This window comes from Leucoraja erinacea, chromosome 20, assembly GCF_028641065.1.
Source record: "Leucoraja erinacea ecotype New England chromosome 20, Leri_hhj_1, whole genome shotgun sequence".
Classification (NCBI taxonomy): Eukaryota; Metazoa; Chordata; class Chondrichthyes; order Rajiformes; family Rajidae; genus Leucoraja; species Leucoraja erinaceus.
In genome coordinates this window covers 23,741,302-23,767,788 of record NC_073396.1, presented here as the reverse complement: position 1 = coordinate 23,767,788, position 26,487 = coordinate 23,741,302, and the positions used below count along the sequence as shown (strand labels likewise).

The window sequence follows — 26,487 nt, the reverse complement described above, 5'->3', positions numbered from 1 at the left end:
ATGTGAGGTTATCCATTTTGGTGGCAAAAACAGGAAAGCAGATTATTATCTAAATGGTGGCCGATTGGGAAAGGGGGAGATGCAGCGAGACCTGGGTGTCATGGTACACCAGTCATTGAAGGTAGGCATGCAGGTGCAGCAGGCAGTAAAGAAAGCGAATGGTATGTTAGCTTTCATTGCAAAAGGATTTGAGTATAGGAGCAGAGAGGTTCTACTGCAGTTGTACAGGGTCTTGGTGAGACCACACCTGGAGTATTGTGTACAGTTTTGGTCTCCAAATCTGAGGAAGGACATTATTGCCATAGAGGGAGTGCAGAGACGGTTCACCAGACTGATTCCTGGGATGTCAGGACTGTCTTATGAAGAAAGACTGGATAGACTTGGTTTATACTCTCTAGAATTTAGAAGATTGAGAGGGGATCTTATAGAAACTTACAAAATTCTTAAGGGGTTGGACAGGCTAGATGCAGGAAGATTGTTCCCGATGTTGGGGAAGTCCAGGACCAGGGGTCACAGCTTAAGGATAAAGGGGAAATCCTTTAAAACCGAGATGAGAAGAACTTTTTTCACACAGAGAGTAGGCGGCGCGGCTCTGGCCAGCAGCGGCCTCTGCAGCCTGTCCGCGTTTTTATTATTTTTTTGTCTGTGTTTTTATGTAGTTTTTGTTATTTTATGTTGGGGTGTGTGTGTGTGGGGGGGGGGTGGGGGGGGGTGGGGGGGGGGGGGGGGGGGAAACTTTTGAATCTCTCCCCGCACTGGAGACCCGACCTTTTCTCGTCAGGTCTCAGGTGTCGTTGAGGCCGCAACGAGGAGCGGCCTCCAACGGGAAGAAGCCGGGGACTCTGGTGCCGACTCACCGTTGCCGTCGCGGAGCTGGCCGGGACCGGAGCGGGTGGAGCGGTGGAGGAGCCGCTGCTGCTGCTGCTGCTGCTGCCGATGCCGCCGCTGCTGATGCGAAGGCTGCTACTGCGGGTCTGCGGACGGCGGCACCGGGAGCCCGCGGATCCCTGGAGGGAGACCGCTTTTCGGGGCTCCTGCAACGGCGAATTCTCCCGCCCGTGTTGCGGGGTTGAAGAGCTCCTGGAGCGGGGCCTGACACCACTGCCCCGCGCGGCTGGAATGGCCGCGGGACTTTGCGAGTGCACACCGGGGGCTTCAACACCAAGACCCGGTGTGCGACCTCGCACCACCCGGCGTGGCTTCAATGGCCGCGGGACAATCGCCATCGCCAGCTGGGGGCTTTGACTTTGACTCTGACATCGGGGGGGGGGGGGGGAGAGTGCAGTGGAGAGATAAGTTTTTTTTGGCCTTCCATCACAGCTATGTGATGGATGTTTATGTAAAATGTAATTATGTTGTGTCTGGGGTCTATTTGTGTGTAATGTATGGCTGCAGAAACGACATTTCGTTTGGACCCCCAGGGGTCCAAATGACAATTAAATTGACTCTTGACTCTTGAATCTCTGGAACTCTCTGCCACAGAGGATAGTTGAGGCCAGTTCATTGGCTATATTTAAGAGGGAGTTAGATGTGGTCCTTATGGCTAAGGGGATCAGGGGGTATGGAGAGAAGGCAGGTACGGAATACTGAGTTGGATGATCAGCCATGATCATATTGAATGGCGGTGCAGGCTCGAAGGGCCGAATGGCCTACTCCTGCACCTAATTTCTATGTTTCTAAGTTTCTATGTTGCGAAGGCACATTTTAAAGTATCTGATCGGTTTGGATAGCATGCAAAAGCTTTTCAACTCAGTAAACAGATAACATGAAACCTAAACTTAAATTAGGTGTAGTGCATGTTGTTCCAAATGAATATAAAATAATCCCCTCACCTATATCCCCCAATGCCAGGCTTTCTCTCCCTAGTAAGAGTCTAAAAGGGGATCCCAACCTGAAACTCTGCCTATACATGTCCTCCAGATATAGACACAAAAAGCTGGAGCAACTCAACGGGACAGGCAACATCTCTGGACAGGGAATGGGTGGCGTTTCGGGTCAAGACCTCCAATGATGCCGCCTGACCCGCCGAGTAACTCCAGTGCTTTGTGCATTCATTTATTTTAAACCAGCATTTTCAATTCCTGTTTCTATGAAACATTCCCGGGCATGCAATGCTAGAAAGGTGATATATGGAATTCACCATGGGAAAATATAAAAATCGTGAGGCAAGTAGAAAACAAAAGTGATTGATAAATTGAAGGCACCAGAGGTTAGAGAAAGAGAGACATTTTGGGAAATTTGGCAAATGAAGTAATGAAGACAGTAAATATAAATAGTGGCACGGAGAACTAAAGATGTAACTTCAGAGTCTGGTATAGAGTTGTGGTAAACAGTAAGTTCTAACTGGCCCTAATGAGTGCATCAGGGACATAGTGCTCAGCTTTATCTGCTTTACAGGAAGGAAGTTGAGACATTATCAGAAAACCAGAAGGATAGAAATTTAATTTACCAACTTAGAAGAACAAGGTGCCACAAAAACTAAACCACTCGAGAAAGCAAATGTTACTACATATCCATTAAAAAATGAGATTTAAGAACTTGGATCCAATGAAGTACTTGAAGTAGGCAGAGAATTTGAGTATAATATAACTTGGCAAAGAGTTCTAAAGTCATGCAGCAGAGTAACAGGCATTTGTCCCACCATATCCATGCTCACCACCAAACAACTTATTCCCCACTGTTATCAGCCTACTGAACAGTCCTCTCATAAGTTAGGGTACAGTTCTAATCTTCTAACCTACCGCATTGCAGACTTTGTCCTTTTTTTCCTAATCTGCACTTTCTCTGCAACTGTAATGGTATAATGTTGTAACAATATATCATGCATTATGGTATTTTTCTCTCTGTACACAACCTGTGTGCTTGTGAGTGGCTTGACTGTACTCACGTATAGTATAATTTGACTGGATAGCACGCAAAGATTTTCATGTGACAATAATAATAATAATAATAATAATAAACCAATACTATACTTATCCCATTTACAAGCACTTAGTCCATAGCATGTAAGGCTTGGCAGTACAAATAGTCATCCAGATTGCTTTTAAATGGTGTGAGATTACCTGCTTTCATCAATTTCTCAGGTAATTTGTTCCAGGTTATAACCACCGCATGTCACAGCATGGAAAGAGGGCCCACTACAACCAACATGCCCCATCTACACTAGTCCCGCCTGTCAGCATTTGGCCCATATCCTTTAAACCTATCCTATCCATGTACCTGTCCACATTTTTGTTTAGACATTGGGACAGTACATTTTTCAACAACCTCCTCTGGCAGCTCGTTCCATACACCCACCACCATCCGAGTGAAAAAATTGCCCCTCAGGTTCCTAATACCTTAAACCTATGTCATCTGGTTCTTGATTCCGATGCTCTGGGTGAAATATCGTGCATTTATCCTATCATTCTTCTCAGTCTTATACACCTCTATAAGATCATTACTCATCTTCCTGCTTTCATTGGAATAAAGTCATAGCCTGCTCAACCTCTCCCTATAGCTCAGGCCCTTGGTTGAAAATATTTTTACCCCAGATCTATCTCAGATACACAAACCTATCACTTCTGCTTTTATACATCTTTGTTATGGGGAGAAGTATTTTTCCACTATCCACTCTATCCAGGATCCTCATCATTTTGTACTCCTCTATCAGGTCCCTCCTCACCCATCAGGAAAACAAATCCAGCCTATCCAGGCTCTGCTCCAAACTGAAGCAGGCCAACCTAGACCACATCCTGATGAATCCTCTCTGCACATTTGGCTGTGCATTAGTCTTAAAGTGTGGCATCCAGAACTGCACACACTACTTTAGCTGTGGACTAACCAAAGTTTTATAGAGTTGTACCACAAACCCCATGTCCATATGCACAATGTCCTGATTTATAAAGGCCCAAATCCTGCATTACCCTTTCACCATCTCATCCACCTGTCTTGTCATCTTAAGAGATCTATGGACTTTTACACCCAGGTTGTTGCATTCATCAATGCGCCTCAGGGCTCTATCACTCATGATGTATGTCCTACCTTTATTAAACCTCCAAAAAAAATTTAAAGGCGGCAAGAAAATGTAATTGTGGTGAAGGCTGTTACTTTCAGTACAGATAATTGGTAGAGATCGCTGGAGCAGTTTACCAATGGTGGTGGGTACCAAAGGGGAAGATAAGTTTAATGCAGCTACAAAATACATACCATTGCATCATCCTCATCCCTGGGTGAAAATGGCAGTGTACTAGAGGAAGACGGGGTCCTCCGATGCTGCTTGAAGGTATTTGTCCCATCAGCTGCATATCAAACCAAAGTAAAATGGGTTATCCTTCATTTAACAGTCATGCAAAGATAGCACCTTAAATTCTACGCAGGAGGAAAAAAAAGTGAACCAAACAAACCCCCAACAAGTTGAGAAGGCTGCAATGTTGCCAGTTGGAAGCTTCCATTGGGCTCCAATGTCACACTGTAGGAGACCACAGGTTGCAAGGTTAGGGTGTCATAGTTATACTGTAGCACTGAGACTACAGTCCGTCGGCCCAACTCACCCATGCTGACCAGGTTGCCTAACCAAGCTAGTCCCACTTGCCTGCACCTCGTCCATATCATTCCAAACCTTCCCTATCCATGCACCTGTCTAATTGTCTTTTAAATTCTGTAATTGTACCTGCCTCCAGCACTTCCTCTGGTGGCTCAATCCATTCTCTCTCCCACTCCCTCTCTCCCTCCCTCTCGCTCTCTCTCTCTGGGGAAATGTTGTCTCTTAGGTCTCTTTTAAATCTTTCTTCTCGGTCTCAAATTAAACTTATACCGTCTGCTTTTAGTCTTCCATATCTAGGGGAAAAGACTGTCCATTCACTATATCCATGCTCCCCATGATGCCCTGCTATAAGAAGGCATCATTAAAATGGAATGGCCGCAAAATAAATCTATTTTTTTTTTTATTTTTTTTATTTTTTTTAATTTCGAACGGAATAAAAGAATAAAAAGCAAGTGTGAAACAGCATACAAAAAAACAAAACAAGAATATCTATAAAGTGTCATAAACAATATCTATAAATAAATGAAATCGTATGTGGCCGAAAAGGAGCTGGAAGCCAAAGCTTATTAATTCCCACCCATTATTCAACTGCTTGTAATTATCTTATACAAATTTAGCAGTTATATGTACACCATATGTACACCAGCCACTATATGTACACCAAATTATTTGCATTTATACACTAATCAAATATTTACAAAGCCATACAAAAAAAGCAAAAGAAAAAGAAAAGAAAAAACCCTCATATACTATACAGTATCTTAGTCATATATACAACCCATCACTCTATAATCATCCTTCCCAATACAATCAGTATAACAAATATCCCACTCACAATCACCTATCCTCATCCCAATATCCTTTTAAACAGTGTTTTTGTACATCTTTTTAAACTGAATTATGCTTGTACTAAGTTTTATCTCCTGTTCCAGACCATTTCATAAATTCACACCACAGATTGCTATGCACATAATTTTAAGAGTTGTTCTGACAATGAGTTTTTTAAAATTATGTTCCCCTCTCAAATTATACCCACCCTGTCTTTCCATAAACAGTTTTTGTATATTTCTTGGAAGTAAATTATTTCTTGCTTTGTACATGATTTGCACAGTCTTTAATCAGTCAGTCAATTTAATTGTCATTTGGACCCCTGGAGGTCCAAACGAAATGCCGTTTCTGCAGCCATACATTACATACAAATAGACCCCAGACACACAATAATTACATTTAACATAAACATCCATCACATAGCTGTGATGGAAGGCCAAATAAACTTATCTCTCCACTGCACTCTCTCCCCCCCCCGATGTCAGAGTCAAAGTCATAGCCCCCGGCTGGCGATGGCGATTGTCCCGCGGCCATTAAAGCCACGCCGGGTGGTGCGAGGTCGCACACCGGGTCTTGGTGTTAGAGCCCCCGGTGTGCGCTCGCAGAGTCCGCGGCCATTCCAGCCGCGCGGGGCAGTGGTGTCAGGCCCCGCTCCAGGAGCTCTTCAACCCCGCAACTCGGGCGGGAGAAGTCGCCGTTGCAGGAGCCCTGAGAAGCGGTCTCCCTCCAGGGAGCCGTGGGCTCCCGGTGCCGTCGTCCACAGACCCGTCGTTGGAGTCTCCGACTCTCCGGTAGCAGCAGCAGCAGCAGCAGCAGCAGCAGCGCTCCTCCACCGCTCCACCCGCTCCGGACTCGGCCAGCTCCGCGACGGCAACGGTGAGTCGACACCTGAGTCCCCGGCTTCTTCCTGTTGGAGGCCGCTCCTCGTTGCGGCCCTCAACGACACCTGAGAACCGACGAGAAAAGGTCGGGTCTCCAGTGCAGGGAGAGATTCAAAAAAAGTTCCCCCCCCCTCCCACCCCCCCCCCCCCCCCCCCCCACACACACACCCCCAACATAAAATAACAAAAACTACATAAAAACACAGACAAAAAATAATAAAAACGCGGACAGGCTGCAGAGGCCGCTGCTGGCCAGAGCTTTACAATTTAACCAGATCGGTGAACTTCAGTGTATGTGACTTTAAGAATAATAAATTGGTATGTTCAAGATATCCAACGTTATTGATAATTCTTATTGCTCTTTTTTGTAATGTGCATAACGGCTGTAGGTTGGTTTTGTAGGTGTTACCCCATATCTCCACACAGTAACACAGATATGGCAATAGGAGTGTATTATACAGAGTATGTAATGATTTGTGGTCCAGAATGTGTCTTGATTTTCCCAATATTGCTTTCGACTTTGCCAGTTTTGCTTTGACATGGTTTATATGTGGTTTCCAGCAGATTTTGTGGTCTAAGGTCACACCAAGAAATTTATTTTCATATACTCTTTCTATACTTATGACAAGGACTTTACCGGATCGAGAGGATTTTATATAATTTGATAAACCTCTACAAGGTGATCCTTCAGCCTGCTACGCCTCCAGATAAAAAAGACACAGCCGCTCCTTATAACTCAAACCTTCCAGACCCAGTAACATCCTCAAATCGTTTTTGCACCTGCATACAGCAGGGCAACTAGAACTGTGCATCAAATGTAGGCATACGAATGTCTAGCACAGCTGTATTCAAATATCCTGACTGATGAAGGCAAGCGTACCAATTGTCTTCTTCAACAGCCTATCTATCCGAGTCACCACATACGGGCAACTATGTACTGGCATCCCTTGTACATCTGTTTTACAACATTCTCCTACCATTTACTTATGCCCTGGTTTGTCTTTACAAAACGGAACACTTATCCCAATTTAACTCTATCTGCCACTCCTTGGCCCAATGCTCCAGCAGGTCAAGATCCCGTTGCAATCTCAGGTAACCACAAATGTTTGTATCATCTGCTAACCATGCCACTTATAATCATATCCCAATTGTTAATATAGATAGTGAACAACAGGGGACTCAACACTAATTCCTGTGGCACACCACTCGTACAGTCGGAAAACAAATCTCTATATCATCCTGTCTCTAACCTTGCCTATCTCCACCTAGATCCCATGTGATCCAAATTCCAGACCAGCTTCTACCTTGTCAAAGGCCTCACTAAAGTCCACGGATACAACATTGGTCATGTTTCCCCGTAAATCTTCTCTGTGGCTTCTTCAAAAAACCCATCAAATTTACGTGAGGGCCTGGGAAGTAGATTTAGAGTGGCAGGCAATGGGAATTTCAGGGTCTGTGGACTGAACATAGGTTGGCCGCAAAGCGATAACCCAATATGTGTTTGGTTTCTCCAATGTAGAGCATACCACACGGTGAGCCCCAAACTTTGCTAGAGTGGAAGTAGTAAATGATTTACAAATTAGCCTTAGACCGCACTGCATTGGGTTAGAATTGGCATTTGCCCTCCATCCGTGATTTTAATGTGCAGCTCGTAGTCTCATATGAAAAGCTTTATCAAACTTTTCCTCCAAAATTCACAAAATAGATGTTCTTCTGCCCACTACTTGAGACAATTCCCTAAAACAAAAATCAGTCAGGCTCACAAGGTACGAGTTACCTCTGTAAACCCATGCAGACTCTGATACCTACTCTGCTTCAAGAGTAAAGCATGCAAAAATGTAAAGAAGAAACGGCTATCTTTGAAGGGAATAAATAAAAACAGCAAGTGAATATGTAATAAGGGATACTAGAGGGAATTAATTTACAGAAGAGTTTGCAAAACACAACAGGAAATACTATTATACTTGGCGTGAGGGTGGTTACTTCATTGTGTTCCTCTTAATCACAGTTAATGGTAAAATCATCACGGAATAAAAGAAAATGTTACATCACTATGTCATCATCTATATTTGGGGGGGGAGAGGGCGGCTGGGCCACGCAACTCACAGCTCATGGCTGCGCGTTGAAAACTCTGCGCAGTTTGCCGTGAGGAGCAAAGGCATTGTGACTTCATCCAGCACGTTAGATTTTAAAAAGATGTCAGATTGGTGAACAATTTTTGTACAAAACTGGAGAAATAATGAATTAAATTTTCAGATGAGGGGATTTTCGGAATCATGAGGTAAATCTCTACCGGAATATGTAAAATACACACACACACTAACTACTCCCCGCACACACGTTAACTACCCCCATCGATATTATATTAATATTATTCATTTGCTCCTTTTACCCCATAACTGCCCTATCCACTGACGCATAGCCCCCAACTCGCAGGCACATCGAGAAAGGGGGGGGGGTAGAGAATGATGGCAGAGAGAGAGGGGGCAGAGACCAGGAGAGAGGGGGGTGGAGGGTAGGGGGTGGAGGAGAGGGAGGGTGGGTGATGGGGAGGGTGGGGGAGGGAGGAGAGAGAGAGAGAGAGAGAGAGAGAGAGAGAGAGGGGGAGAGAGAGAAAGATTAAAAATTGTTAAATCTTTTCTTAAGATATGGATAGATGTTTAGATCTAGTAATTGCATTTTGTAATTAGCTACAATTGGGTAACTAACTAATTATATGCTTTAATTTCAAGTCATCCAAGTAAGATTATTTTATATCTGTTTCAGAATGGTTCAATCTATGATAACTGAAAATTTCATTCAGTTCTCTTAATTTTTAAGAAGGTTATGGGCTTTTGACTGCACACGATCACAGCTTTTTTGTTATGTCCATAGAAAATCAATAGGGAACAAGATGCTAATTTCCGAGTATGAAAATGGCCATAACATTTTTATTACTTGAGATATGAAAGTGAATTAGGTGTCAAATTAAACTTCTTTTTATGCTTTATCTGATGGGATAAATTGCAGACTTGATTTTTTAAATCTCAACATTTTGTAACATTGCTACTCTTTGCTGAGGACTGCCAAAAGCAGTGGACGTTACAGACGATCAGGCCGGGGAGACGGAGAGGAGGTCGTCCTCTGTGATGGGTAGAGAGGAGAGGGAAGGAGGTGAGAAGAGGAGGAGGAGGAGGGGGGGGCTGACTCTCTGGAAACCCGCAGCTGGAGTGAGCGGGCGGGGAGGGGTGTGGCTTCACAAGCTGCGCCGGCCGCTAGGAGAGAAAAAGTTCTTCAGTGCGTGAGCGTCAGTGACCTCGGGATCTGCAGTGGCCAGCGGCGATATTTGAAAAAAAAGTCTGTTTGGTGAACAATTTTAGTGAAAATATCGGGAAATAATTGACAAAATTTACAGTGGAGTGGATTTCTAAAATAAGGCAAATCGCTACTGAAATATGTAAAATGACATATATACACACACACACACACACACACACAGAGTTTTAATAAGTATATGATATGATAAATTAACAGAGTAAAAATAATGGCACCAGGACAATTCCAGCGACCAGATAGCCCTCCTTAAACACTGAAGAATAAACGAGGGGCTACGTGTTCCTACCAAGAATAACTTTCAGTTTTGGTACAGTTCTTCAGAGTAACCACAAGTTAAATTAAATAGTAATGTGTGGATCATATGTAGATAACGAAATACTTCGACAAGAGGAACACAAATACACCCGCTTACCTTTAGTGATGGTAGTGACAGTGGAATATGCTGGACCAAAAGTCGTTTCCATTCTTGTCTGTTTTTGAAAGAAAAATAAAAGTTTAAATTCTTGGGATTGTGAAAGACGACATAAATCAACCCTCCACCCCCTCCCCACACCTGTATCCATCTATCACTTGAAGACACAAAGTGCTGGAGTAACTCAGCGGGTCAGGCAGCATCTCTGGTGAACATGGATAGGTGGCGTTTCAGGTCAGGATGCTTCTTCAGTCTGATTACTTATCAAACTGATCATTTATTCACCTATCACTTGCCAGGCTATCTCCTGCCTACTCCTCTCTTCCAGTTTTCCTTCTCCCCCTGCTCCCAATCACAATCAGTTTGAAGAAAGGTCCCGACCAAACACATCACCTGTCCTGTTGCTGCGTGACCTGATGAGTTACTCCAGCACTTTGTGCCCTTTATTATAAGAAGACAGGTTGTGCAATCAAAGCCAAAAGCCTGATTATTAGTATGACCCGTTTATTGTTTAGTATGTAAATAAATTCCGCCAGATTTGACTGCAAACCCATTAAAAATGGTCAATGCTATTACCAGTGAATGAAAACTACTTTTTGTCACATAACATTACAGAGAGAATATTTATGTCAGATATCAAGGATAATATTAAAGGAGAGATGAGTATGCTTTAAAATTAATGTATGCAAGTTGACAGTAATGAAAAGAATAACCGTACTTAAAAACACGACAGATCACGACGTCAAAATCCCAAAGAATTACTGTCATGAGGAAAAATCGGCAGTATGAAATTATACATTTATTGTCCACCTCAGCTTGGAACATCTCTATGATGCAAAAATAAAAATTATTTTTGTAGATATGAGCATCACTGGCAAGGTCAGAAGTCACTGCCCATCCACAATTGTCCCTGATAGAGGTTGTGAACTGCCTTTGTGTACTACTGCAGAACATGCAGTGAAGAATGGTTCAATAGTGCTCTATTGTTATGTGTGCACTGCACAGTGAAATTATTTTTGCTTCAATCACACATGCACGAATCGCCATATTTTGGCACCATTTACAAAAAGACCAAAGATTGGGCATGTTGGTCGGCGTGGGGAAATTGAGCCGAAGGGCCTGTTTCCATGCTGTATGACTCTGTAACTAGTCCACGCTCCAGGAACGCCCCAGGTTGCTGCAGAGCCTCCTCCGTGGCCCTCGACCGATGAACTGACGTCCCACTCCTTGTCCAACCGTCTTTGTGTCTGGTGGCTGCCTCCTGCAGCCGATCATGAAGGCTGTGGAGGCAATACCCCAGCCCCTCTCCAAACGGCCCACTCCTTGTGTCTGTCATCACCAGTGGCTCCCACCTCTTCAGCTCTCTGGTCTTCGGGTCTGAGCTTGGCGTTTTCTGGGCTGAGCTCGGCGGCTTCCGAGCATCCCCTGCGCGGGACGTGGCCCGCAGGGTCTTTCTTTGCGGCGGCGAGCCAGGCCTGCCTCCATGCGTGGCCGCGGGTGACTCAGTGGCAGCTTCTATCATATTGTTATATCTTCGTCAAGCATCCTAGTGTTAGGAGGGAGTGACAGGCCTTGGATCTCGTGAAGGTGAAGTAATGCAGAACAGATCCTGAGCAAATGAGGAACTGGGTAATTTGCCTCTTTTTAAAAATAGTGCTGGATAATTTAAATGGAATGAAAGCTGATAATTTCCCAAGGCCCATATCCCAAAGTTCCTAAACAGCTGTGGAAATAGCTGATGCATTGTTTGCCAGCTGGCAACATTCCAGAGTTACCAGAACACTTCCCACAGATCGGATGATAGCAAATTTAAACCAATTATTTTAGAAGGGAGGGAGGTTAAAAAGCATCGACAAGGACCAGACACAAGGAACTGTAGGTGCTGGTTTACATAAAAATACAAAAAGTCCTGGAGTAACTAAAGTGGCGCAGTGGCACAGCGATAGAATCGCTGTCTTACAGCCTCAGAGACTGTGGTTTGATCCGGACCAGGATGCTGTCTGTTTAGAGCTTGTACGTTCTCCCTGTGAATGTGTGGGTTTTCTCTGGGTGCCCCACTTACCTCCCACTCTCCAAAGATGTGCAAGTTTGTAGGTTAATTGGCTTCAGTAAAAAGTTGTAAATTGTTTCTGGTGTGTAGGATAGTGATCGCTGGTCTATGCAGACTCGGTGGGTCGAAGGGCCTCTTTCTGTGCTGTATCTTTAGAGTCTAAAAGTAAAGTCTAAACTCAGCGGGTCAGGCAGCATCACTTGAGAATATGGATAGGTGATGATTCAGGTCAGGACCCTTCTTCAGACTGGATAAAAGACTGAAGAAGGGTTTTGGCCCGAAACGTTGCCTATTTCCTTCGCTCCATAGATGCTGCTGCACCCGCTGAGTTTCTCCAGCATTTTTGTGTACCTTGGATAAAAGACTAATTCATTTGACATTAGTAGTACAGTGAGGGTATCTTTCATCAAGGATCTCCCACCATTCCGGCTGCACCCTCGTGTTGCTACTACCATACAGCAAGAGGTACAGAAGCTTGAAGTTTCACATCACCAGGTTCAGGAACAACTGCCTTCCTATAACCATTAGGATTTTGAAAACCGACCTGCACAACCCTAAACCTATCCCAACTACGTCTAGCACTCACACAGACTAGTTTTCTAATTGTGTATTTTTGCACTGGTGCCTTATTTATTGCAGGGCCCTTTTCTCTTCACTCGCTTGTGGAATTTGTGTGGAATTTATGCGTCCGTGTGTTGTCTGAGTGTATGTGCCTGCGATGCTGCTGCAAATAAGATTTTCATTGTAACTGGCTCACTGTGCTTGTGCACATGACATTAAACTGAATTTGACTTTATCATTGCGAGATTTCTGCAGCTCCTATTCTTCTGTTAATGTCAAATAAACTTGTTACGGAGAAGAGGTTACTAATAGCCAGAAAAGGTCTCATCTACTCAATTTCTCTGGGAACGCATATGACCTTCAAGTGGCATGACTCAAAATATACATTGATCTGTGTGTGTTAAGGGAAACACAGGTTTAAAGCTACGTTCCATTACACCGTGTCATATTTAATCTCAATATAAACATTTGCCAGACCATGCTTTAGGCTTGAGATACATCGAGGAAACAGGCCCTTCGGCCCAACTAAGCTGCGCTCACCAGTGATCACCTGTACACTAGCACTATCCTACACTAGGGTTATTATAGAAGTTAACTAAACAACAAACCTGCACGTCTTGGGCATGTGGAAAGAAACCAGAGTACCCGGAGAAACCCACAGGGAGAACGTACAAACTGCAGACAACACACATGGTCAGGGTTGAACCCGGGTCCCTGGCACTGTTAAAGGCAGCAACTTTGTGCCGTATTATTTGCTTTATGGTATATTATTCAATTTACTCCAGTTTAAAGGATTTCAGAGAATATCATTTAAACACAAGCAGCTACGAAAAGTTCAACATTTCTGGTTTTACCAGCTAAGAAGCCACTCTGCTTTAAGTTGTGGGCGTAGCCTAAACCATCACACTAGCCAACCTCACTTCCATTAACTCCAACTACAGCAAGGCCGCCAGCATAATCAAGGACCAGTCTCTCCCAGATCACTCCCTCTTCTGCCCTCCTGTCAGGCAAGAGGTACAGAAGTTTGAAAACTCAAACCTCCAGATTCAGGGACAATTGTTATCAGTCAATTGAACCATCCTATCACCAACTAGAGAGTGGTCCTGACGTCCCATCTAGCTCATTGGACACCCTCGGACTATCTTTAATCAGAGTATTTACTGGACTTTATCTTGTACTAACCATTCTTCCCTTCATCCCGTCTCTGTACAGCTTGACTGTAATCATGTATAGTCTTTCCACTGCACACCACAAAAAAGCTTTTCATTGTACCTCGGTACACGTGACAATAATAAACTAAAGGTGTGAGGTGTGGTACTTACAATACTTGTACTGTCTGCTGTGGGTATGTTCGTTGCACCTGCTGAAAAACGGTTGTAGCGATTGATCTTGGTTGAGGTCATAATCTAGAACAGCAGCCAGTTTTCTAATTCATGTCCATTTCCTATATTGTTGGGAAGAAAAAAAAAGTTGCTGAATATACAATTAATAGTTATATTGGCATAGTAAAAACAATTCTTTCAGGATATAGAACATCAAACATTTACTGCAGATGCTGGTTTAAACCGAAGGTAGACACAAAATTCTGGAGTAACTCAGCGGGATGCTGGTTTAAACCGAAGGTAGACACAAAATTCTGGAGTAACTCAGCAGGTCAGGCAGCATCTCTGGAGAGAAGGGCTGGGTGACGTTTCGGGTCGAGACCCTCCTTCAGACATTTACTGCTGCTGTAGAATGTTCAATACAAAATTATGAGCCAGAGACCACCTAAAACCACATTAAAATTATTTGATTAACCTGGAAAGAATGATTTTTCAAGCTCATCTGTTTCCCTTCCCAACCTACAAAAATGGGCAGATGGTAGAGCTGTTGCCTCTCAGCGCCAGCGACCCAAATTCAATTTCTGACCTCGAGTGCTGTCTGTGTGGAGTTTGCATGTCCTCCCTGTGATCGCATGAGTTTCCTCCGGGTTCTCTGGTTTCCTCCCACATCCCAAAGACCTGCGGGTTTATTGGTTAAGCAGCCTCTGCAAAACTACTCCAGGTGTCCGAGTGGGATAACATAGAACTAGTGTGAACGGGTGATCGGTGGTTAGCATGGACTCTGTGGGCTAAATTTTAGGGCCTGTTTTCATGTTGTATCTCTCTAAAAAAACATATAGAAAGGAATGCATGTAAAAAGCAGTGAGTAAATGAATTGTGAAACAAGAAGTACAAGCAAGTTATGGACACAAAATGCTGGAGTAGCTCAGCGAGTCAGACAGCATCTCTGGAATAAAATGGATAGGTGATGTTTCATGATGGAACCCTTCTTCAGACTTGATTATCTTCTCCCCATCCCCCACTATAGTCAGTCAGACTACCAGACAGAGACGGGAATCACCGCCACTGAGTCTTGGTAATCTCTGGCCCACGACCACTCAAAACGGAGGAGGTGCATTTGACATGGTGCTGAGAACCAGGAACACAGGAAAACCCAGCATAAATGGCAGGAGGAGTGAATCATCTTACAAACTACTTTAAAAAAAGAAACCTAAAGTGCTGGAGCAACTCAGTGGGCGAGGCAGCATCTGTGGAAAACACGGACAGATGACGTTTCGGGTCGGGACCCTTCTTCAGTCTGATTAGAATGTTCTCCGGAGATGCTGCCTGACCCACTGAGTTTCTCCAATGCTTTGTGTCTGTTTTGTAAGCCAGCATTTGCAGTTCTTTATTTCTAAGTTTTTACAAACTACTCTATAGCGCATACTGTCCTACAATGGACTTGTCACCACAGAACCAGAACAGATCCTCAATAACAAAGGATGGACTGAAATGAAGGCAGCAATTTTTTGAATCACTAACCTGCAGGATATTGAGATATTTTGATGATATTTATTAATTCTGTTAAAATGAATATTTAAACAATATATGCTGATAAAATTCTATACACCAGAATTGTTTACTTTAGACTATACATCACATAACCAGTTATAATTGAGATTGCAGTTGGGCATTTTTAATTTAAAATTATACCAGTGCAATAGAAACAAAACCAAGTGTCCAAAAGACCACAGGTCCACCACCGATTTTCCGGCAACTGGTGGCCCGGCATCCCATTTAATCCAGAGAAAATTACAAGAGCGCACTTGAAATCCCCCATGGAAGTCCCACTGAAAATGTGGCGCCTACGCTGGGTGAGACGGCCGATCTTGACCTAATCGGGGCTTTCGCGGCCGATAGAATTTGCCCCCTTTGGCCAGGGCACTGGAGCTCCAGACCTGCCGGAGTCGGCAGACCAGTTCCCATAGCCGACTTCCATGCCAACTTTGCAGGCCGGTATCTCGCTAAAACAAATTATACAGCCAGGCCATGGAACCAAGGGTGCTGGGAAATCGGTGGTGGATTATGATACAATCCAAATGTTGAAAATGATATGTTAAGCCAAGTGGTTAGCTTTGTTTAATGTGGCTTTACAACGTGTTGGGTGGAATAAATTTCAGCAAAGGAAATGAAATTGGGCGGAGTGCTGATGGGCATTATGCTGAAACTATGAGCTTTAAACAGCTCCCCATGACTAATCAAGACTCTGTGCTCTTGTGCAGAGCTGTTGGGGAGGGTGTGCAAAGAAGGATTTTATTTCTCATTCAGACCCGATATATTATACAGCACACAAATGTCGCTCGAATCCTTTTTTGACGAAGGTGGTGTTTGACTAAGCTACAAAGCCATCCATGAAACTGTACTATTGTAGCACATTGTACCATGCCGGTAACAACAAACAAAATACTTGAATTTTTTATTTTTTAAAAATATTTTATTTTATTAGAAGTAAGTACAGTCATATGGCACCAAAGTGCCTAATATATATTTTCATAATACATTTTATGTACAACTTCTTTTTTTTTTGTTACATTGAAAAAAGATGAGAATAAGAAAAATAAGTTAGATAGTAACGGATAGAAAGATGTGAAATATATAGTGTGTGAAGAAAGAAAACGAGTAAATGAAGAAAGTTGAGAGAGAAAATAGAGAAAAGAAAATAAAATAAAAAAGAAAAGGAGATCATTATTTATAATCTTGACCAACCCTCGTCCAGTCCTGAAACAGTTATTTTTTACAATTGTGTTGCACCATATGATTCCAAAAAAACGACGAATGGAGACCAACTCGTTATGAATTGGTCTGATTTACCCATTAGGAGGAATCGCATTTCCAACAAAATACTTGAATGATTACAACCAGCAAAGGTTTACTGACAAGGAGCAGAATGGGAATCAAATCAAACCATTAGAGATTGTTCGTTGTCAGTAAATGCAATCTAGAGTGTCACAGCAGGTTGAGCAGCATCTGTGGAGGGAATGGAATCACTTCTTGGAGGGTTTCAACCCAAGAACAACATTCCTTTCCATCAACAAGCAAAGTGCATTTTCACCATCCAACTTTGTGAAGTCTTGGGATATAAGATTAACAATGATGTTCAAAATGAAACATTCCTGATCCGAAACGTCATCTATCCAAGTGTAAGAAAGAGGTTCAAAGGTTTCTTTATTAGTCACATACACCTAGGTGTAGTGAAATTCTTGTTGCCAATGCAGAACATAAAAAAAGAATACAAACATGATTATAATAAAGAACTTTAACATAAAAAACATCCCCCCACAATGGTTCCCATTATGAGGGAAGGCACTAAGTTCAGTCCCATCCCCATGTCCACCCATAGTCAGGCCTATTGAGGCCTCTGCAGTCGCCGCTACGGAGGCCCGATGTTCCAGGCCGTTCTCGCCGGGTGATGGTGCTCCGCCGTCGGGAGAATCCTCTCAGCGGCATGGGACACCTGGAATGGCCGCCTCCTTACTCGAGACCACGGCTTCCGAAGCCGACAAGGCCGCGCCGGATGGAGCTCCACTACTGGCGATCTCGTCGCGAGATCCCAGACTCCCGGCGAAAAGTTCAGCGCCACCGCCCGCGGCTGGCCACTCCGCAGACCCGCAACTCCGCGATGTTTTACTCGGCGGTCTTCAGCTCATCGGAGATCCAGCACGGCGACCCGGGCAAGGCATCGTCCGCTCCGCGATAGCGCTCCAGCGCTGTGCCGCCGCCGAAGCCAAGGCTCCGGGCCGTCCCCTCAGGAAACGCTGCTCCAGGCCCGCTGGAAGGCCGCGAGGACGGGTCGACGGTGCAGACCGGAGAAAAGCTGCATCTCCGACAAGGTAGGGACCCTGAAAGATAGTTTCCCCCTCCCCCACCATAAAAAAGGCTAGAACTCCTAAAAACAAAACACTCAACTAACTAAAAATAAGAAAAAAGATGAAAAACAGACAGCTGCAGGCTGGGCAGCCATACCACTTGGGTCGGCGCCCCCTGGAACTGCAGATGCTGGTTTAAATCGAAGATAGACAAAATGCTGGAGTAACTCAGCGAGGCAGCATCTCTGGAGAGAAGGAACAGGCAACGTTTTGGGTCGCGACCCTTCTGCAGAGAGGGTCTCGACCCGAAACATCGCCCATTCCTTCTCTCTAGAGATGCTGCCTCAACCGCTGAGTTACTCCAGCATTTTGTGTCTACCGTCACCTATCCATGTTCTCCAGAGATGTTGCCTGACCCACTGAGTTACTCAAACATTGCTTCTCTTATCATTGAAGCTGCTGAAACTCCTGAGCACTTCTATCAGTTTCTGTCTTTATTTCAGATTTCCATTTTGCTTTTTATTTGCACCTTACAGAATTATAGTTGAGTGAAGATCAAGAACCACCATTTATGGAAGATACGGGCTGGAAGACGAGTAGGAGCAGCTCGAAGGAAAAGGAAAGAACCTGGAACGACAGGGGACCGTGAACTAGAATGGGGAGGTAGGGAGGGGTTATCATGCATGCCAGGGAAGAGAGAAGTAGAGGGAGATAAGGTTACTGCAACAGCATGTAACCTCAATGCTGACGACAAATAAATCCTTGAACTGTCTACATTTGGTGTTAGAGAGAAGTTTGAAAGGGCAGTGGAGCGTGAAATTTGTCATGAGGAATTGGAGCCATGTTGTCCATCCTCTCTGGAATGATTGTGGAACAATGCACGGCTCTTCCCGGAGTATGGGACACAGAGCTTAATATTATTGAATTGACGGGCTAAGGTTAGACGGGTCAGACATGCACCAGGTGCTCTGCAGCTTATGGTTCTTGGCCTGAAGGAGATGGAAGAGGAAATGTGCCGAGGAAACAGCAGGACAAGAGCATAAACTAACTTGCAAAGAACAGAGGTGAGGGAGCAACTGAGCAGCCCAAACCTAATGGTTGGGTTGCAGGTGAAAAATCAGAGCATTTGTGAAATAAACAGGAAGTTAGTGCTAATTGGTATGTAAATGATTAAAACTCACAGATTTTGTTGTGTAAGTTTAATAACAAATGAAGGAAATAAACACAGAATGACATTCTGCAAAATCTTTAAATTACTAAATTTAAATTAATTTGTAATTAATTTGCTGCAAACTAACCGGGAATAGAATTAATAGCCTTGAGTAAAACCATGCCTTTGTCGCAATAGACATTAGGTGCAGGAGTAGGCCATTTGGCCCTTCATGCCAGCACCGCCATTCAATGTGATCATGGCTGATCATCCATAATCAGTACCCCGTTCCCGCCTTCTCCCCATATCCCCTGATTCCGCTATTTTTAAGAGCCCTATCTAGCTCTCGCTTGAAAGTATCTAGGGAACCTGCCTCCACCGCCCTCTGAGGCAGAGAGTTCCAGACTCACCACTCTGTGAGAAAAAGTGTTTCCTTGTCTCCGTTCTAAATGGCTTACTCCTTATTCTTAAACTGTGGCCCCTGGTTCTGGACTCCCCCAACATCGGGAACATGTTTCCTGCCTCTAGTGTGTCCAAGCCCTTAACAATCTTATACGTTTCAATGAGATCCCCTCTCATCCTTCTAAACTCCAGAGTGTTCAAGCCCAGCTGCTCCATTCTCTCAGCATATGTCAGTCCCGCCATCCCGGGAATTAACCTTGTAAACCTACGCTGCACTCCCTCAATAGCAAGAATGTCCTTCCTCAAATTAGGGGACCAAAACTGCACACAATACTCCAGGTGTGATCTCACTAGTGCTCTGTACAACTGCAGAAGAACCTCTTTGCTCCTATATTCGATTCCTCTTGTGAGAAAGGCCAACATGCCATTCGCTTTCTTCACTGCCTGCTGTACCTGCATGCTTACTTTCATAGACTTATGTACAAGGACCCTCAGATCCCGTTGTACTTCCCCTTTTCCCAACTTGACGCCATTTAGATATTTAGATACTTGACAGTCACACAAGCACATGGTGTATTTGGAGTCCCCACAGTGTACACCGTCTACCCATGCTGTATAACTACCAGCAAATTTAATTTGCACGGCAGTTCCTTTTAATTTAAATAACTACATCAGTGACAGTATTCACTTAGGTTTGTTTTGTATTTGAAATAATGAAGGGCAAACAAGAACATGATAAACATCTGTTTCACCACATATCAATAGCACATAAATGGTTATAAGATTCAGTGAGGACATTGCTGTCACACATTGTTAGCAAGCAGATTAACTTCACTGATACAGCAAATATACAGAAATTATATTAGATGCTTAAAAATAGACCTTACAGAAAACGAGCAACCAGGAACGGCAAATGTTGGTTTACAAGAAAAGCTCACAGTGCCAAAGACACAGGTTCGATTCTGACAATGGATACTCCCTGTGCGGAGTTTGTACATTCTCCCTATGGCCACGTGTGTTTTCTCCAGGTGCACTAGTTACCTCTCATATCCCAAAGATGTGCGAGTTTGTAGGTTAATTGGCGCATGTTGAATTGACCCCAGTGTGCAGGATGCAGAGTGGGATAACATAGAACCAGTGTGAATGGGTATCGATGGTTGACGTGGAATCGAAGGACCTGTTTCCACACTGTGTAACTAAACTATAAACTCAGCAGGTCAAACAGCATCTCTGGATCAAAAGATTGGTGACACTGTGTGTCTGAATAAGGGTCCCAATCCGAAACATCACCCAGCCATGTTCTCCAACTTACTTTACAAACAATTTGCTTGTTCAACACCACAAACAATAACAACACATTACGACAACATGATATAAAATTATTCCCTCACGAGACACTGCACAATCCTTGTTCGAGGCGTACCGTGGCCCTATCCCTGAACTCTACCTCCGCTACATCGACGACTGCAATGGTGCTACCTCCTGCACTCATGCAGAACTCACTGGCTTCATCCATTTCATCACTAACTTCCATCCGGCACTCAATTACCTGGACCATTTCCAACATCTCCCTACTGTTTCTGGACCTCACTATCTCCATCGCAGGTAACAGACTACTGACCGACATTTACTATTAACCCACTGGCTCCCATGGCTACCTGAACTACACTTCTTCCCACCCTGCTTCCTGCAAGGACTCTATCCGCCAATCCTAATTCCTCCGTCTACGCCGCATCTGCACTCAGGATGAGGTGTCCCAAACCAGGGCATCGGAGATGTGAGACCAAGCATAGGCTTGGCGATCGCTTTGCCCAACACCTCCGCTCAGTTCGCAATAACCAACCTGATCTCTCGATGGCTCAGCACTTCAACAGCTCCAGAGTTTCAAGTTTTGTCAGAGCATTTCAGTATTCTAGTAACTGAAAATCAGTATTATTTGCTGAGGAAATCAGTATTTTTATGCGGTGCCACTTGGCTGAAATTTTTTTTTTTTTTAAATATGTGGTCATTCCCGTGTAAGAGTACAAGAATGCATAACTTTGCTGCCCATTGACATGTCTTCTACGCATCTTACTTGACAGTGCATTTGTTGCGATCTCTTTGTATACTTCTGTTTGAACGACTGCTTCCTGCTTTTAGCACCAGATGATGATGTTGAAGCCATTTTGGAAGCCGCCCTCTCCCTCCCTTTCTTTCCCTCCCTCCGTCTTTCCTTCCTTTTTGTCTCCCCCTCTCTCTCTCTCTTATCCCCTCCCTCCCTCTCCTTCTCCCACTCCCTCCCCAAACAGTCTGTGACCCATAGCACTGTGGCCATAGCGCTATGTGTAAAGGCAATAGCGCTCCAGCTGGTAGCGCTGTAATTAGAACCCATAGCGCTGTCCCCACATGCTAAATTGACAACGCTGTTTAAACCTGTAGCGGGACAGGCAGATCAAAGCTTACAAAAATAATCATCCAGATCTTGAAATTTAAAATACTAATAGGTTTAATCTGCTATAATTTTTAGAGTTACAGTATAACCTTTTATATCCTTGCATTTTTTAAGCAGCAAGATGAAACAGGAAGTCGGGTAGATTTTTTTTTAAAATCCGGACTTTACAAAGCAAATCCGTACATCTGTATTCTTATCGCATTTCCATACAAAATACGGAAAATCCGTACTACTTGGCAGCTCTGCCCCTCTCATTCGGAATCCGATCTTTCTGCCTTGGGCTTCCTCCATGGTCAGAGTGAGTCCCACGTTAAATTGGAGGAGCAGCACCTCATATTTCTTGGGTAGTTTACACCCCAGCAGTATGAACATTGACTTCTTCAATTTCAGGTAGTCCTTGCTTTCTCCCTCTTTCCCTTCCCCTTCCCAGCTCCCCCACAGCCCACTGTCTCCACCACTTCCTTTCTTCCCCCCCCCACCCCCCCCCCCCCCCCCCCCCCCCCCCCCCCCCCCCCCCCCCCCCCCCCCCCCTCCCTTTCAGTATCTGAGTGAAAGTGTCTTTGGGATGTGGGAGAAAACAGGAGAACCTGGAGAAAACCCACAAAGCCACAGGGAGAGCGTGCAACTTCCACACAGACAGCACTCAAGGTCAGGATCGAACCCTGATCCCTGCCCCTGTGAGGCAGCAGCTCTACCAGCGGCACTACTCTGCCAACCTTAAAAAAATTGAAAACTATGATCACGCTTGCCATCTTAGCCTAAACAGTATTATAACAATCTTAAAGAAGGATGGTCTGAAATCTCACAGGATTTCATTGTTAACTTTAGAACTAGATTCTTCAATCAGACAATCAAGTTGCAGAAGCTAAAAATGGAAGGATATACATGTTGATATCTGTTGGCTGTGTCAGGCTGTCTATATTAAGTTTAGTTTATTGTTATTAATAGAGAGGTACAGCGAAAAGCTTTTGTTGCGTGCTATCCAGTCAGCAGAAAGACCAAACATGATTACAATCGAACCATTTACAGTGTATAGATACATGATAAGGGAATAACGTTTAATGCAAGGTAAAGCCAGCAAAGTCCTACCAAGGATAGTCTGAGGGTCACCAAAGAGGTCAGCACTGCTCTCTGGTGGTGGAAGGATGATTCAGTTGCCTGATAACAGCTGGGAAGAAACTGTCCCTGAATCTGGAGGTGTGCTGTTTCACACTAAGATTGTTGCAAACTAATTTCACTGAAAACTCCATCAAATTACTAAGACTTCATTACTACATTCTTCGCATGAGTCGCATTCTGCTGCACCCAAATTAAAAGTTTCAGAAAAAAACCCAACAAGTTATCACATGTGAGCAGAAACAATTACATGTTACACCATACACCTATGAGACTCCCTCCCTGAAATAACTACATTATTTCAAATACAGTACCAAATTAAACTTTGAGTGGGCACTATCACCAATGTGGTTTAATTTAGTTTAGAGTTGCATGGAAAAAAGGCCATTCGGCTCACTGATGCCTGTATTACTGGAGATTCCGATGAAGGTTCTTTGTCGTGGAAACTTGCAGCAGGATAATTGAATTTAGTGAGAAAAGCATTAAGAAGTCTGAAAAATGTGCAGCTAAGTGGATAGAAGTGACTTAGTGACTAAGTGGATAGAAGTCATCACTCACACTCACATTCATTCATTCACTCATACATTCATTCACTCACTCATTCACGAAGTTGAGGGCCTAAACTATATGTATCAATAACAAGGTAAATTAAACATTTTCACTAAATGCCAGCTTGTTGTAGAGCAGTGGTTCCCAACCTTTTTTTAGTCATGCCCCACCTAATCACCTCTAAAATCCTGATGCCCCCCCCCCCCATATGGTGATATATAATTCTTATCATTTAAAAAGTGAACTCCGTTTCAGCTGAAGAAGCTTAAAACGCCAATACCTTGGTTTAAACAAGCTTCAAAAGAACATGGCATCCATGAAAAAGAAAAATGAAATAAACAAAAGACAGTTAAAGTTCTGAGCAAGAAATTACTAAAAAATTGTAAAAACAAATAAAACGAAAATTTGGACCCAGACCTCCTCAGTCGCGCTCAATTGCCCCCCTTAAAAATCAAATTGCCCCCCTGTGGGGCGTACGCCCCACGTTGGGAACCACTGTTGTAGAGTAATAAGTCTTAATCATCTAATCTTGGAGCTGCCTGCGATAACTTACTAGGAAAAGGTGCTCCGATCGCGGGGCCTATGTATTTAACATAGTGAAGCCGCGGTCTCATTTAAAAAGTGTCTGATTCGTGAACGCGGAGCTGCGGATCTTCTCCGTGGGCGGGGGGGGGGGGGGGGGGGGGGGGTTGTACATAGTGCCGTCACTAGCGGCCGTTTCCAGGAAAACGGAGGAATATATCTACCTGGAATATATATTGGTATAATAATATATTATCTGCCTGACCCGCTGAGTTACTCCAGAACTTTGTGTCTAATGTCCACAAATGAATCTTCTTTACTCTGCATGCTCTCCAATGCAGTCATATATTTCTTATAGTGCAGTGACCAGAACTGCACACAATGTTCCAAGTGTTATTTATATCATGTTTTTAAAATAATACATTATATTATTATACCTATATTACTATCTGGAATATATGTATAGGCAAAATAAAATATAATATAATATTATTATACGTAAATATAATATTATTATACCTATATTACTATCTGGAATATATATAGGTACAGGTATAATGATATATAGTTTAAATGGACTGCCCATCGTGTAATGTGGGCATTGGCCACTAGATGCCGCTTACTTTCCCAATCTCATTTTCTAATTAGTTTAATTAATTAATGTGCAACTTTCGCCACTGACAAGTTATGACTTCCTTCTCATTTGTATTTCATCTACATCTGTGGAAAATTTCATGTAGTTTGGTGACGGGTCTAGGCACATTTTTGATGCTTGGCCCACAGCCTAGAGAGATAAATCATTCAAAGAGAGGGTGATGGGTAAATGAAATGATCTGCTAGAGAAAGGTAGTAGAGGTAGGAAATATAACAGCACCGAAAAGCCACTTGGGACAGGTACAGTGTCCTCCATAATGTTTGAAACAAAGACCCATCATTTAATTATTTGCCTCTGTACTCCATAATTTGAGATTTGTCACAGAACAAATCACACGTGGTTAAAGAGCACATTGTCAGATTTTAATAAAGCCCATTTTTATACATCTTGGTTTCAGTATGTAGATATTACAGCTGTGTTTATACATAGTTCATTTCAGGGCACCATAATGTTTGAGACACATGGCTTCACAGGCGTTTGTAATTGCACAGGTGGGCTTAATTGCCTCCTTAATGCAGGTATAAGAGTGCTCTCAGCACTTAGTCTTTCCTCCAGTCTCTCCATCACCTTTGGAAACTTTTATTGCTGTTTATCAACGAGGACCAAAGTTGTGCCAATGAAAGTCAAATAAGCTCCTTAACCTCAAGTTCCTGTATCAAATCTGGTTCATTACATAACACTAAATCCAGAATTACCTTCTCCCTGGTAGGCTCCAATACAAGCTGCTCTAAGAATCCATCATGGAGGCACTCCACAAAGTTTCTTTCTTGGGGTCCAGTACCAACCTGATTTTCCCAGTCTATCTACAGGTTGAAATCTCCCATTACAACCGTAGCATTACCTTTACTACGTGCCAATTTTAACTCCTGATTCAACTTGCACCCTATATCCAGACTACTGTTTGGGGGACTACTGTCCATGTTCAACGAGTTCTATGCATCCTCTGCTAGCATGGAAACACTCCCAAAAACCCCATGCCAATTCCTAACACTATACCCAAAGTATACTGGCAATAATCCACAGTACATTATATAAACAATTTTGTTCAAGCTGGATAGCAATAGAAATAATGTGCTTAGTTGACAAAAGCAAAACAGACACTCGAAAACCCTGATCCACAACTGTTTAAATCTCTACTGTCTCAGTACTGGAATAAATTATTAGTTTATCTTAACCAGTTTTCTAATCTGGACCCAATTCCTAACTGAGAATTTTCTGGCTGAAATCAACGCAAAATACAAAGTAAACCAAAAATACTGGATTAATCAAGCCTGCTTCATAGCAATGTTTCAAATGTATCATATTGCCAGTGAAGTGATTTAATCAGGCATTAAATATCTACAGTAAGAAAAATAAATTTTGATCTTTATCTAATTGTGCATGATACACAAGGATCAAAATGATAGAGGTAGAAGAATATTCAGATTCCAAAGCTTTTGAAATAAATCATTCACATTTTAGATTTGGCACAAGATTAGCAGTAACAGAATTGTACTACAAATACCATCTGGAGTTTGAGGAAACTAAAGCCTGAAAATTTCGAGAACTCGTGTTGTGCTAATCAGACTAGATTTGTAAGAGAAAAGCAGCTTGAAATCGTTGGAAGCTTGGTAATCTGTTTCCCTCTGGGTATTAGCGAATGATGCAACATTGCGAAAAAAAAGAGTAGAACTAAGTTAATGAACCGAAGAAGGGTCTGGACCCAAAACATCACCAATTCCTTCTATACAGAGATGCTGCCTGTCCCGCTGAGTTACTCTAGCACTTTGTGTCTACAGCATATCCAGCACAGCATATACAGCACAATGGATTCCAAATAAATATCTTCAAAAGGGAGTATTTTTTTCTTAAGGCCTGCAGTACAGAAGGCTTCAGATTTCATTCCTCTGAACAAATGCTGTTGTTACTTAGAACCCCTCAAAA

The 26,487-nt window shown here is 43.3% G+C and overlaps 1 protein-coding gene across 3 annotated transcripts in view; it reads right to left on the bottom strand.

Moving 5' to 3' along the window:
* The window catches only part of traf7 (TNF receptor-associated factor 7), a 66,179-nt gene that overhangs the window by 27,591 nt on the left and 12,101 nt on the right, over positions 1–26,487 (bottom strand). For all 3 annotated transcript variants that reach the window (XR_008725119.1, XM_055651669.1, XM_055651668.1), the window contains exons 2-4: positions 13,895–14,016; positions 9,962–10,019; positions 4,189–4,280 (exon numbers count right to left, since the gene is read on the bottom strand). Coding sequence is in view for 2 of the 3 variants with exons in the window: in XM_055651669.1 (XP_055507644.1) it covers positions 4,189–4,280; positions 9,962–10,019; positions 13,895–13,975 (231 nt within the window). In the remaining variant the exon portion in view is untranslated. The remainder of the gene's footprint in view (positions 1–4,188; positions 4,281–9,961; positions 10,020–13,894; positions 14,017–26,487) is intronic.